Source organism: Pangasianodon hypophthalmus, chromosome 5, assembly GCF_027358585.1.
Source record: "Pangasianodon hypophthalmus isolate fPanHyp1 chromosome 5, fPanHyp1.pri, whole genome shotgun sequence".
NCBI lineage: Eukaryota > Metazoa > Chordata > Actinopteri > Siluriformes > Pangasiidae > Pangasianodon > Pangasianodon hypophthalmus.
This window is the reverse complement of record NC_069714.1, coordinates 20738641-20752411: the sequence shown is the minus strand read 5'-3', so window position 1 is coordinate 20752411 and position 13771 is coordinate 20738641. Positions and strand designations below refer to the sequence as shown.

General features: G+C 39.2%; 1 protein-coding gene across 3 annotated transcripts; it reads left to right on the top strand.

Annotated features, from left to right (window-relative positions):
* The first annotated feature begins 980 nt into the window (after positions 1-980).
* ttll4 (tubulin tyrosine ligase-like family, member 4) lies at positions 981-13539 on the top strand. Of its 3 annotated transcripts, XM_026913185.3 has the most exons (20): positions 1166-1949; positions 3336-3418; positions 3530-4965; positions 6254-6339; positions 6511-6562; positions 7695-7813; positions 8082-8192; positions 8390-8466; positions 8919-9113; positions 9207-9289; positions 9537-9665; positions 9786-9908; positions 10068-10166; positions 10589-10723; positions 10937-11077; positions 11441-11537; positions 11663-11873; positions 12077-12147; positions 12574-12653; positions 12760-13539. In XM_026913185.3, the coding sequence occupies exons 3-20, from the start codon at positions 3599-3601 to the stop codon at positions 12884-12886; spliced, it is 3303 nt and encodes a 1100-aa protein (XP_026768986.3). In that variant the 5' UTR covers positions 1166-1949; positions 3336-3418; positions 3530-3598; the 3' UTR covers positions 12887-13539. The 3 variants fall into 3 exon arrangements, with proteins under 3 accessions (XP_026768983.3, XP_026768986.3, XP_026768984.3); XM_026913182.3 differs by lacking the exons at positions 1166-1949; positions 3336-3418 and adding an exon at positions 981-1144; XM_026913183.3 differs by lacking the exon at positions 3336-3418.
* Positions 13540-13771: the final 232 nt, after the last annotated feature.

Sequence of the window (13771 nt, the reverse complement as noted above, 5' to 3'; positions counted from 1 at the left end):
TAGAGTGTTTTAGTTTTAAACAGTTCTGGACATGTAGACAGTTCATTATGTAACGAATAAAATATGACAGGGCGTGATGTTATAGGAAAATAATGCACAACTTGGCGGTGTAATGCAGCCTGAAGCAAATCAGAGTTACTGTTACCACCCTGATGTTGATTATTTTCCTGTAATAGCATGTCCCGAGATGTTTTATAACTCTTAAATAACAGCAATTTGCTAACAATTATTTATTAATCAACAACACATTATGGTTTTTAATTGGTTATAATTACATTTAATGTTTTGGAATGCCTGTGAGACAAGTTAGACTCTGTTTTTTCTCTCTTTCTTGAAGTTAAAGAGACAAAAACCACAGTTTGTCAAAGTTTGTTCCTGAGAAATCAGAAAGTGAAAAGTCCTCTTTTGTGAAGACTCTCCCGTGTCTGGTCCTGACACTGGTGACTCCTTCCATAAATATAAAAAAAATAAAAATCTTCTTACCATATCACATCACCATATCAATAATTATGCATTTTTATTTCTATTGTTAAAAAACAGCATGTTATTATTATTATTATTATTATTATTATTATTATTATGTGGAGCATCCACCATACAAGTCCCTGTGAATGAGCTGTTACTATAGAAACGATTAGAAGAACAGCATTAGTATAAACCTGTGACTTTCCTTGCTGCTGGTATAGAAAATGAATCAACACCTTTTGACCAATCAGATTTGAGAATTCAACAGTATTGTAGTTTTATAAATAAGCTAATATTTCATTTGATTTGATTTGATTAGGCTATAGACCACAATATTGTACATCATGGTAGTAAACTGTATATATTTTTTTTATTGTCTTTTTAAACAAAGCAAAATAATTTTGGCAATTTTCTAAATTATTAGCCTAATATGGTTTATTTAATTCCACAGCAGGCTTATACACAGGTCTGTGTGTGTGTGTGTGTGTGTGTCCGCTGACGTTGTGTTGCAGGTTTAGTGTGTGGTTGCTAAGAGACAGTCAGAAGCTCGCGCGGACAAAAAACTAGCGCGGGTTTTTTCTCTTTTTTTTTAATGAAGGAGAAGAGCTCCTCTATGGGCGGCCGGTGCGCCTCGCAGCTAAAGCTACTGCCCCGACAAGCCGCTTGACATTCTGCTCAGGTAAGAAACGACGTGTAAATGGCTGACAGTTTACACGGATCGGTGTACAGAGGAACTTCTTTTTAACTTCAGTAACAATATTACACAACACAGTTTGGCTAGTGTCGCTAGCTTCCCCAGAACAGCACAGGGCCTGCCGTTGCTAGCCAGCTGGCGTGGTAGCTACCTGGTTAGCTTAGCTGTAGACACCAGAAAACAGTGTTTTTATTTACTTATGTATTTGCTAAATAGATTTTCGTATTTGCGTTATCAACGTTCTTCGTTCTTTAAAGGTCCCTCTTCCACACAGAGCCATGAGCTAGCACGTCCGCTAACTGGATTCACCGACACAAGGCTGCGTCCCAAACAGCACACGACCGTACTAAATAGTAGTCAAATTAGTACACCCGCAACGGTGTCATAGCTATTTCAGACATACTCTTTAGGATGTAGTGTGCGGTTTGAGACGCAGCCTCAGTAATAAAATAATAGCTCAGCCAGATGACTGGTCCAGATAACTACAGCTGGAGAATGCCAAAATGGCATCCTGTTGGACATGTATTGCACTACTTAGCTCCTAGAAACTATTACTCCCCACCACGTGTAGTGCACTTATGTAGGGAGCAGGAAGCCGATTGGGCTCAGGCCACGACCCGCGTCGTCCAGCGCATGCGCAGTGGGAGCCTGGCCCTGGACAGAGCGGCTATTGACAGTCGCAGGTCTGTGGTCCATGTGCGCTCCGGTTAACTCGCATGGCTGAAACCGGTCAATGGCCGTTAAACTGCTGACTCAAGCCGGATGGGCAACGTGTAGAGCTTAAGAAATGGTAAATATGCGCAGTCATGTCCTGAAATTAGCTTATAATGTTCAAATGTTATTAACATGTAATGTTCGTGCTGGAAGCTGGAAAATTTCATCAAAGTTTGGGTAATGTGCTGACTGCTGAGCTTCCTGATCAAGGCGTGTTTACAGTCGAAATAAATAAGGAACGTGAACCAATGAATTACTCTGAATTTTGTTGTTATTTTGTTAGATATAACTTGGGGTGTTCGGTTTGAAATTTTACCGGTACGATAACCTAGTCTAAAATTATCACGGTTTCACGGTTTTATTAAACAACTATTTAAATAAATAAATAAATAAAACATAGAAGTCTGTGGTGAAAATTAAAGGAAGCATTTATTATGAAATCTGTGTATAAAAGTCTCTTTGCACATCCTTGCTTATATATTAAATATTATAAACAAGTATATTAATATTTATAGTAACATATATTAATATTTATATATTAAAACAAAGATGGGGGAAAAAATCCCTACTTTTTTTCCTTCAGCATAAGAGTTCCAGTTTTAAGTAATGTTGTTGGAGCAGCATAAGAGTTCCAGTTTTAAGTAATGTTGTTGGAGCAGCATAAGAGTTCCAGTTTTAAGTAATGTTGTTGGAGCAGCATAAGATTTCCAGTTTTAAGTAATGTTGTTGGAGCAGCATAAGATTTCCAGTTTTAAGTAATGTTGTTGGAGGATGTCTGTAATAATTCAGTTCAGTTTGCATGGGATAAGCGATGTCTGTATAAATCACAGAGATTAGAGGGTCTTCCTGATTCCACGCATAAAAATCCCATGCATACTACATACACCCCCTTTTAAGACAAAATTATTATTTTATCGGAAGTGCTTGCTCTAGGGCACATGGCCGCACAAGTTGCATCTGATCATTAATATCCTGGAAGTGTTACTTCTCTTACAAGTTTTTTTAAACATCATCTGTATTTGACATTTCTGTGTTTTAAATTCAGTCTGTACTTGGTTTCATTTGGGGTTTTGTTGAGAGATGATAGGAAAAAGCTCTTTATACTGAAGAAAAAGCACAGGATATAATAGAATCTTCTTTACCAACATGTCTGTTTGGACTGGATTTATAAAAGGTAAAATTATTATGTATTGTTTCCACACCTGTGCACATGCAATCCCCCCAAAAAAGGACTAATTCAGACAGAACAATATTCCCAGAGACGCTCCAGTAATTATTATACTACCCCATGTAAAACTAACCCAATCCGGATAGTACTTTGCAAAGATGATTTTGAAAACAACTTTTCCATAAAATGTCTTGTATTGTGAGTAGGCTATTTATCACAGAGAGTGACTGCTAAGGGAGGTGTACTGAGTCAAAAGAAAATAAACAGAAATGTATTTATTTGGTATTTTGAAAGGGCCAGTGAGGTAGCTGTCTGATCATACACCGTGACACCGTAACAACCCTAGATGTAGCAGAGATTTTAGAAAAAGAAATAAGGTAATGGTCCTACTTGTGGTTTTCAAACTGAGATTTCAGGCTTTCTCAAAAATGGTGTGTAGACACTTAATATACTAAATACTTTTTGATTTAACTTCCTCTTTTCCTCAGTTTTAGGTATGGTGAGTCTCCATTTATAAGTATCAAAATCAATGCTGGGAGAGAGTACAATGGCTGTTCATGGCTTCCATTGGAGCTGAGGACTTGAGAAAGGGGGCATCACAGCCAACCCTCGTTGTCCAAGCAAAATCTGCAATTGTGCATTCATCCAACACTCGTGCGTATTCTGCTCTTGTCGAAAGGAAATGGCATCCTCCTTCAGCCTTTGGTGACTCCGTACCTCTGCCTCATGTGAAAGTGGTGTATGAGCGGCCCCATCATTTCTCAGGGATAGCCTCACAGCGTGCCTCTCCGTCAGTGCCTGCAGGGGTTGTACGTGCCCAAAGCACAGGTGCTCATCCTTCTAGCAGCAGTAGTAGGGATACAAGAGCACTCAGTTCTGTCTCAAAGAGCTCAGTTCATATCAGTGGTCCCTCTGCTGTATGTCAAAGCACTTGTCATCTGGAGCCAGTTATTCAAGGATATCAGTCACACAGGCACCTGAACCCGCTCAGGTTAAGGTCAAGACTTTTAGGAAAAAGAGCTTGTGCACCTCCACTCTCAAATTATCCTCCTTGTCCCTCCCCACCCAAGACATTCTCTCACAAAGCATCTGTGATAGTTGAGAAATCCATGCCTGCGAATCAGTCTCACCCCTGGTCGAGGGGTAAGCTCAGAAGCAACAGCAATGGGGTTATACCATCCTCCACTGCCAAGGTGCCTACAATTACCAGGCTAGAGACGAAAGATTTGAAGAAGTCTAGTGCTCTACATTCTGGCAAGAGAGAATGCAAAGCAGACATAGTAAAACACAGCCAAACAACAGTGCCTTTAGAGGATAAATACACAGTAGTGCCTCCAAACCATATTTCAGACTTGCCTGGGTACGACAAGATTGAGGCTGAGGATGCTAAAGAGAATGAGCATATAGAGGAATGCTGCGTGGGACATGGTACCAGTGAAGCACCTCAGAGAGTGAGGAAAGTCAGCTCTGAGGTAGAGTTCACAGCAGCTGTACGAAAGCTCACTAAAAACATGTCACACGTGCGCAACGGGACACTAAATGGTCTGAGTGGACCACTAATGGCCAACTTTGATTCTCAGAGCAACAGGAGAGAAGTAAAGACAGGTGCCAATTCCACAATACAAACCTCAACATTTTGCCTTATTAATGGGAGTGAAGAGTTTTACATGGACACACATCCCTCCAATGCCCTTTGCCTAGATGAGAATTGTCCTAGTGATGGAATGACTCAGGACAGTATATGTGCCATTCCAGCAGACATTGATCGCAAAATAGACTCTCCTCAGTCTCCCACTGTTTACTCCGTAATGAACCAGATATCTGCCATACACCTTACAAAGGACTGCTGTCAGCACACTTCAGAAGAGGACCCAAGCCAATGCCCTTTGACTCTGGATGAGGGGAGCCAGCCTGAAGTCAGGGGGTGAGTATGAGCAGATCCTCTTTGTTTTGCTAAAAACTTAAAATAAGTAATATTTTTACTGGTGATGTTTCTGCTTTGCGTCAGTGTGTTGAGAACTCATGTCCTCTCTCTACTTGCAGAATTATTTTTTTTTTTCCTCCTTCATAAATGATCCCACTTCACACTGTGCCATTCACAGACATTTGACATTAGCATGAATGGCCAACCGCTCCTTCATTTTTGAATGCCTCTGATTGGCAGATATTTTTTTCAGGGCCCCGTTCTTTGTGCATTGCTTTCCACAATTCAAGATGAAACGATGTATACCAGATTTACTGTGTGATAGTTCCAAATGGGCAAATGCAATTCTTCAAATGCACCTGAGAACTTAACTAGTATAGCTGGATTGAGTTGTTTAAGATAAATGTGCTCCCTCTTTTGGTCTGAAAAGGGCAAATATATTAAGCTACACTATATGCCCAAAAGTTTGTGGACACCTGAACATCACACCCATATGTAGGGCTTCCCCAAACTGTTGCCACAAAGTTAAAAGCACACAACTGTATAAGGCATCTTTGTATACTGTAGTATTAGAAATTCCTTTCACTGGAAATAAGAGAACCAAACCTCTTCCAGCATGACACAGTCCCTGTATACAAAGTAAGGTTCATGAATACTTGTTTTGCCAAGGTTTGCCAAGTAGAAGAACTCGAGTGGCCTGCACAGAGCCCTGACCTGAATACCTTTGGGATGAACTGGAATGCCAACTTCACCCCAGGACTCCTTGGAATCAATACCTGAACTCACTAAAGCTCTTGTGGCTGAATGGACACAGATCCCCACGGCCATGTTCCAAAATCTAGTGGAAAGACTTTCCAGAAGATTGGAGGTTATTATAGCAGCAAAAGGGGACTAAATCTGGAAGGGAAGCACATGTGGGGTGAGATGTCAACAAACTTGATGTCTACAAACTTTTGGCCATGTAGCGTATATTGAGACCATGATCAGTGAGTCAACGTTTGGTTAATGCAAATACTACGGATGCCTGGAGCTCTCTCAATAATTTACTGGAAAATATACCAAGTGTTTTCCCAGTCAGTTGCCGCGTCATTTATCCTGGGATTTTGACTCTGGCTTGCATTTCCACATCACCACTTTTTTTACGAAGCTGTATTGTATAGTATAACTCGTATACTTCTTTAAAACAGCATATTTTTCTTGGATCTTTTTAATATTACTAAACATGAATTGACTTGACCTACGTGATGGGCATTTAAAAAAGTTTTACAAATGTCCTGTTGTGTCTCAGTCAGGTGAATGTTGCTGTGTTACGGGATGGTGAGGAAGAGGAACTTCCAGATGAGTTGGAGAATGTCTGCAGTGGCAATAATGATGGTAAGTGTCCTCTTGGTCACCCTCCCTTTTCCCCCATACCAAACCAGAACCTATAATACAGGTCCACACTTATTTACCCCTCCATTTATTAAAATGATTGTGTTTGGCTTTGTTCATCAATGACACAGTTTTTGCTATGGTACCTGACAGAGAATTACGTTTTTCCTGCAGATGGATCAGAATCCGATGCCTCTTCAGCACCCTCTATGGCAGCGTCATCAAAGTAAATTGTCCATGTTTCCTGTATAATATTCTAGTGCACACAGGAGGTATTGTGTTTGTAATGATGCTGCATGTAGCTTTCCTATTTCCTTTGTGTTATGCTCCATTGTGCTAAATTCCATTAGTGAGTTCAACTGCAGAGGTACAAAGTATTAGATTAGTCACTTTTCAGGCAGTGTTTTATCCCTGTTGTTTTGGCTAGTCTTGATTTGTGGTGGGCTGCCATAAGTTCATTTTTGAATTGCATTACATTAAGAAAAGGGAAAAAAAAAAAAAAAAGTTTCAAGTTCATACCAGCTCACATTCCTTCTCTGCATGGTTCTTTCACCTGATGGCAAACACAGAGGAGTATCTTTTTTTGTTGTTGTTCTGGTGGGTGCTGTGGATGAAAAGCTGAAAAGCACATGGGTCAGTAGAAAAATCTCCCAATTGTGAATCAGTGCTAATTTTGGAACTCTCCCTCTGTAATGGTGAATGAGTGTGTAGGTGAATTGTATTGGACTTTGTAGGCTGTTCCCATTAGGTTACATCCCAGCTGATGGTCTTATTTTTTTATAGGTAGCCTTTTGTTTTAATATACTGAACATAAAGGCCCATGTTGTGAAGGACCTGAAACTTGAAGCTAATCTTTTAGTGTTAAGCATCTTTTTAGAACGCGAACCAAAGCAGGGTACATCCTCCTACATGACTGTCATGTGAGTTACATTTTCCCTTATAAATAAATGACTAGGTTGTTTTAGATAGTTCTTTCAGGCTTATGAGAAATGATTGGGATTTTGAAGCCTTCTGTGTGCTAACCCTTGCCTAATTTGATGTTTGATGTATCCAAAAAAGAAACTGAACCGTCCTTTCTTTTAGTGCTAGTTAGTGGATCATTGTTTGAAAGTTGCTTTTTAAGTATTCACATTCCATGTCTGGGGCATTAGTTGTTTTTTTTTTTTTTTTTTTTTTTTTTAAATAATTTTATTTATTTATTTTTTTTCTTTCCCCCCGCTGACCATGCTGAAATATATGTTGATTTTCTAATCTGATATTATATATTGTTGTGCCTTTTACTATTTGTCCTTGTATTTTTTTTAAGGTTTGATGTTCCACTGTTTCTTTATATGCATTGAGTTCTGTCTGTATTGTAGTATTGAGGAGCCCATGAGCTGTGAGTTGGAGGATGATCGGGAGGTGAAACCAGCACTGGTGCCCAGCCTGTTCCCCTTCAGGCCCCCTACGTTATACTTCGGTACAGCCAACGAACGAGGTCAGTACACACGTTATTTACACAGTGGTTTTAATTTTTCAATATTAAATCATAGTATTGTCGCCAATTTTATTCACTTATTTACTTGTAGTGAATATATTTAAGGATTAAGACCCTTTGTGTAAAAGCAGTACATTCCCGTACAAAATGAGATGATGATAAAAGCCATTGAACTGGTTATAAATTCAAATTAAAAAATATTCTGTGTTTTAGAAGTATTTGGTAAATTCTTCTGTGCTTGCTATGTGTGTTCATGTTTGCTTTGCAGTGGAGCTGCTTCCTCTGGAGCAGAGGAGTCTTCTGAAATGGAAAATAAGTACAGTCACCCCTAATATAGTCAAGCACACGATCACTAGATCCCATTTCAGAGTCACCAAGAGTGAGTCAACATGCTTTTGTTTTCCTTTATTGACACAGCTTTATAAAAGTCATAAAAATGTATTGTTCGGTTTATATTGGATGGTGTATGCATTTTTATGCCTATGCTGTGATAGCAAATTGCATGTCAGTCACTGAAATTCACTGTCTTTGTCCTGAGTCTGCAGGGAATTTTTACAAAAAGGCTTTTTGTTCCAGAGAGTCATGACTGGCTGGGCTGCTGGGGTCATCATATGAAGTCACCTGGGTTCAAGGCTATACGAGAGTACCAGAAGGTCAGAGGTCAACATATGCTACCAGCTGACCTCAGTGACAAACACTGATAATCATTTGTATAAATTATATTTATGTATACACAGTAAAGCAGATCTAACTGTAACCATTTAAAGGTTTAATCATATTACACTGCACATAAAAAGGGGACAATGCCAGTAAAAAAAAGACCATTATTGTCAGCTTTCATTCAGGCCTTTTAAAAATATATTGGATGAGTCATATAGGAATCAAAGTTCCACATTTAAGTAACTAGCTAATGAGTTGGGCTTTTATATAATTTCAGTCCAAATCAAGTTTTTGTTTTATTTTAGATTTAAACCAGTTGTGTTGGAGTTCATAGTTAAAACAACAAAAAGGTCACTTTCCAATTGCATACAGATTATTGTGTAGCCATGTTCTTTATTAACTCCAGTTATTCATGTTTCACAAATATTTTGTTTCTGTTTTGCAGCTGAATCATTTTCCAGGTTCCTTTCAGATTGGACGGAAAGACCGTCTGTGGCGGAACCTGTCCAAGATGCAGACACGCTTTGGCAAGCGGGAGTTTGGCTTCTTCCCACGTTCCTTTGTGCTCCCACAGGACATGAAACTGCTGAAGAAGGCCTGGGAGGATGGAGGAAGCCGGCAAAAATGGATCATCAAACCGGTACTGCTTGCGTTTTTGGTCATTATTAAGCTGTTTTTAAATAAATTACTTATTCAGTGGTGCATTACGGCCTTATGTTTTCTGTTTTCACAGCCTGCTTCAGCCCGAGGAATCGGTATTCAGGTTATTCACAAGTGGAGTCAAATGCCACGCAAGAGACCTCTCCTTGTACAGAAGTGAGCTCTTAATCCTCACACAGCTATCTGACAGCATTTTTTTTTCTTAAGTTGGATTTAATCTAAAAATGAGAATAATCTTCTCCTTTGAATTCTAGACCCTATTTGGATGGTTTTTGGGGGAAAATGGGTTCAGGATGTAAATCATGATTTAAAAAAAAAAAAAAAAAAAAAAAAATTTTTTTTTTTTTTTGAGTTTCTGTAGAGTTGTACTACACTGAGTCTATCACCTCCCTGATTTTCATAGATACCTTCACAAGCCCTACCTCATTAGTGGGAATAAATTTGATCTGCGTATCTATGTGTACGTGACCTCTTATGACCCACTCCGTGTTTACATCTTCAACGATGGACTCGTCCGCTTCGCAAGCTGCAAGTGAGCCAATTAAAGATTATGTACAGAAGAAAGCACCATTTTCCAATTAATAAACAGCCTGTTTTGTAGCATACTCAATGTTTAGTCTGATTATTGTTGCTTTTAATGTTTTCAATACAGATATTCCTCTTCAATGAAAAGCCTTAGCAACAAATTCATGCACTTGACAAACTATAGTGTGAACAAGAAGAACTCTGAGTATCAGACCAACAGTGATGACAAGGCCTGCCAGGGCCATAAATGGTAAAGAGAAAGAGAATTTCGTCAGAACGCAAGTCAGACTGTTTTTATTATCAGATTTCAGGCTTTGTGTGCAAACACCTACCCAAAGCTTGACATTAGCTGTTAACAGTGGTGGTCACAACTAAAATGTTCTATTTAACTGAGCTTTGTTGCCGGCAGGGCACTGAAGGCATTATGGCAATACCTGGACTCTAAAGGAATCAACACCACTCTTATCTGGGAGAAGATTAAGGACATGGTCATTAAAACCATCATTGCGTAAGTTTGTTTGGCATCACACAGTCCTTGTATATCTTTGACTCAGCCTATGAACACGTGTCATACTGAATTTCCAGCCTCTGTGTTTATGACCGCCAGACGACCAAGGGACCATAACACCTGTTGTGATGGTGCATACACTTCCTATTTTTGTCAACTGCTATTTTTCTAATCCTTGTGTAAAGACTCATAGTAGCAGGTGCCTAATTAGAATTTAACTGCACAGATTACTTTATTAAACTTGCCAAAGAGAGGATCAACAGTAATTGCAAAGCCCTGATACCTTTTTAAGACCCTGATATTCTTTCTTAACAGTGCTTTTGAAGAAGTAGCCTTTATTTGTCGCATATACATTAGAGCACTGTGGATATTTTACAGTTTTTTTTTTTTTACAAAGTGTATTTCTGCTCCATATTCACTAGGTCTGATCCATATGTAAACACCCTGGTGAAGATGCATGTGCGTTCCCCGTACAGCTGTCACGAGCTGTTTGGCTTTGATATCATGCTGGATGAGAACCTGAAGCCATGGGTTCTTGAAGTCAACATCTCTCCCAGGTACTGAGCAGCTAAACCGTTACTGTTCGGTATTCACTTCTGATACATTGCTTTTAGTCTAATTCATCATGTACGTATATGCCTTGTTGTGTTTTATAGACACTGTTTTGTTTTAATTAAATGTCTACGCTATATGGTCTGTTAGCAGAAAGGCATACAATGAGAAAACATGTTCAGGAGAATTTATCTGCCTGTGTTTATCTTCCTGTACAGCTTACACTCCAACAGTGCGCTGGACGTGAGTATTAAGGGCCAAATGATCCGTGATGTGCTAAACCTAGCTGGTTTTGTGCTGCCTAAGAAAGAAGACATTGTCCCCTCCAGCAGCAGCAGTGGCAGCAGCTCCACCAGCAGGTCAGAATCGATATTATAGATTCATTTAAAAATTCAATTGTATATATTGATTGAATACAAATGAATCATTCTATAAATCTTCATATTATTCAGGTTATTTCATTACATATTAGATGTTGTTTTGTGTTTACAAAACATCTGGCACTCTAATATGTTTTGTGTTTACAAAAATGTAGAGATCATAAATAAATTCACACTCTCTTTTTCAAACAAATCAAGATGTGTTGCCCCCAGCCTGTTCTTGCATCTGATTTTTACTGCTGCCAGCATCAGTTAGACGCACTGCTAGAACAGACGTATCGGGTAGAATTTGTGTACTGCTGTGGAGTAATTGTGAAGTGTGCTTGCCACTGTTGTGTTCAGTTTGTATGAAGGAGCACGAGAGAGATCAAGATCAGACCTGTCCCCTGATGAGAAACTGAAAAGAGCTTTCTATCTCACCCAGAACTCTGGGGAGCAGGTACACACACTTGTTAAATTTGACAGATTTTTTCATAGTATAGGAATCACTGTATCGTTTTAAGCTGCTTCCCACTGTCTAGTGAGATGTTTGCATTAATAAATGTACTGTTTCGCTGTTTGCAGGATTTCCACTCCACAATTCTGGAAGTATTAACCCCTGATGATGTGCGTGTTCTGGCTGAGAGTGAGGATGAGCTGAGTCGTCTGGGAGACTTTGAACGCATCTTCCCTTCCCCTGCCTCCTCCCGCTACCTCCGTTTCTTTGAGCAGCCTCGCTACCTCAACATCCTCCTTAACCAATGGGAACAGAAATGCAATCAAAACCGGAGCAAAGGTGTGTGTGTGTGTGTGTGTGTGTGTGTGTGTGTGTGTGTGTGTGTGTGTGTGTGTGTGTGTGTGTGTGTGTGTGTGTGTGTGTGTGTGTGTGTGTGTGTGTGTGTGTGTGTGTGTGTGTGTGTGTACAGCTTTTATAAAAATGCTGTGTGGTAGGGTTTGGTTCTCATCAGCTGTCAACAATGCATGCTGCTCTGTGTCTAGGTATCGAACTGCTGAGAAGTCTCTGTCAGAAAAGAGTACACTTGGGGAACCTTGCTGACTCTACACATCATGTGAGTATATAAAACATATAATCTTTTGATAATGATTTGAAGGGATCCTTATCCTCAATTAAAAGACACACAGAGTAAAAAATAAATGGTATCAGGAATATCTTTTATTATAGCTCGCTATTGTTTTAATTAGATACATTTTAATATTGAGCAATCTGAAATGAGAGTGAAACTCTTGCCAAAAGACAAGTTTGCAATGACAAGTAATAATGATAGAATATATCATAACCACTATCAAACCACTAAGTTTTTTTTAAACTGTAAATATAGTCTAATATAGATAGAGTCTAGAATTCAGGTTCATCAGGTTCCCTTATTTTCCACTACTGTGACATGACTCTCATTTCTTGGATGGTGAAAATTTAATCTGAACTACTATTGTGGGTTTTTTCCGTCATTTTTTTCTTTCTTCTTTTTAATACCCAGTGGTCATCAAAATCCAACCATGGACACCGTTCAGACCTCCAGAGCACCACATTTGCCAAAACAGTGCTTACAAAATCAAGGTAGACAAGACACATGGAATGTTCCTTAGATTTATCTTTTTATGTGGTAGTTCATGATGTATTTCTGTGTTTGCTAACTCTCTCTCTCGCTCTCTGTCTATATCAGTGCCACAGTGAGTCAGTGTGTAAGCTCCCAGCTGGATGAAGATGATGAGTGGTCTGATCATGATGTTCAGTCAGTGACCTCCAGTATTCCAGACATGAGTCTGATGGGATCAGTGAGCCCAAACTGAAGTGCGGCCAAAGCCAGTCTGCCTCACCAGGAGACTAGTCATATACTCTGAAACAAATGAACATCCAGGGCTTCCAAACAACGCACAATAACATGAGAACTTGCACATTTGCAGAGTCTGGTAGAGGGTGTTGGGGTTTTTACCTTATCAGAAGATGCTAGGAACAAACCTTTTATATTTACATAATTCTCTCCCCTCAATTTGTTAAATGTTTTTGCCCACTCAGCAAGTGGGGTTTGTAGTTGACTGGCCAGACTGATGACTGTTTTAATCACATATCTATTTCACCATTTCCAAGACTAAAGGTACGTTTTTCAAGGACAGATTGGTAGACATGTTTGAAGCACAAAGATATATACGCATATGCTGTGTTCATATATGCAAGCTTTTCTTCTGTTGAAAGGAGCTGCTCTGGAGTCATGCCTGAGTGCATGAGCCAATCAGATTCCTTTCTTGATTTGTTTACATTTTGAAAAGGCCCACCATTGAGGGTCAGTACTACTTACAACTGACAAGTGAATTTTGGAAAAGAGAATTATTGTGAACTGTAACAATAATAATACTTATTAATTTATAAAGTAATGTCTTTCATTTTATCCTCAGTAAATAAATATCTGGTGTAGGATTTTCACATTAAAAGTATTTGAAATAAACTGACTGGTAAAGTCTCTAAATTATTTGTGACCTACTTGAAGCTCAATTTATAGACACCACAAACATCCCAATGTTTGTAGTTACTTTGTGTATGTAGCAACTGCTAGAACCAGTTCCTATAATACTCACTGCTTAGTGTTTTGGCTTGATGCCCATTATACTAGCATGTCTCCTGGGGAGGTCAGGCTTCATGGGTTAATGCACATTGCATGTAGGAGATACAGTATCTGT

Coding starts and splice junctions, on each gene's coding strand:
- ttll4 (XM_026913182.3), top strand. CDS start 3,599: ATGGCTTCCATTGGAGCTGAGGACTTGAGAAAGGGGGCATCACAGCCA. Junction 9,666..9,785: donor GTCCGCTTCGCAAGCTGCAA/GTGAGCCAATTA, acceptor TTTTCAATACAG/ATATTCCTCTTCAATGAAAA. Junction 11,874..12,076: donor CAATCAAAACCGGAGCAAAG/GTGTGTGTGTGT, acceptor CTCTGTGTCTAG/GTATCGAACTGCTGAGAAGT.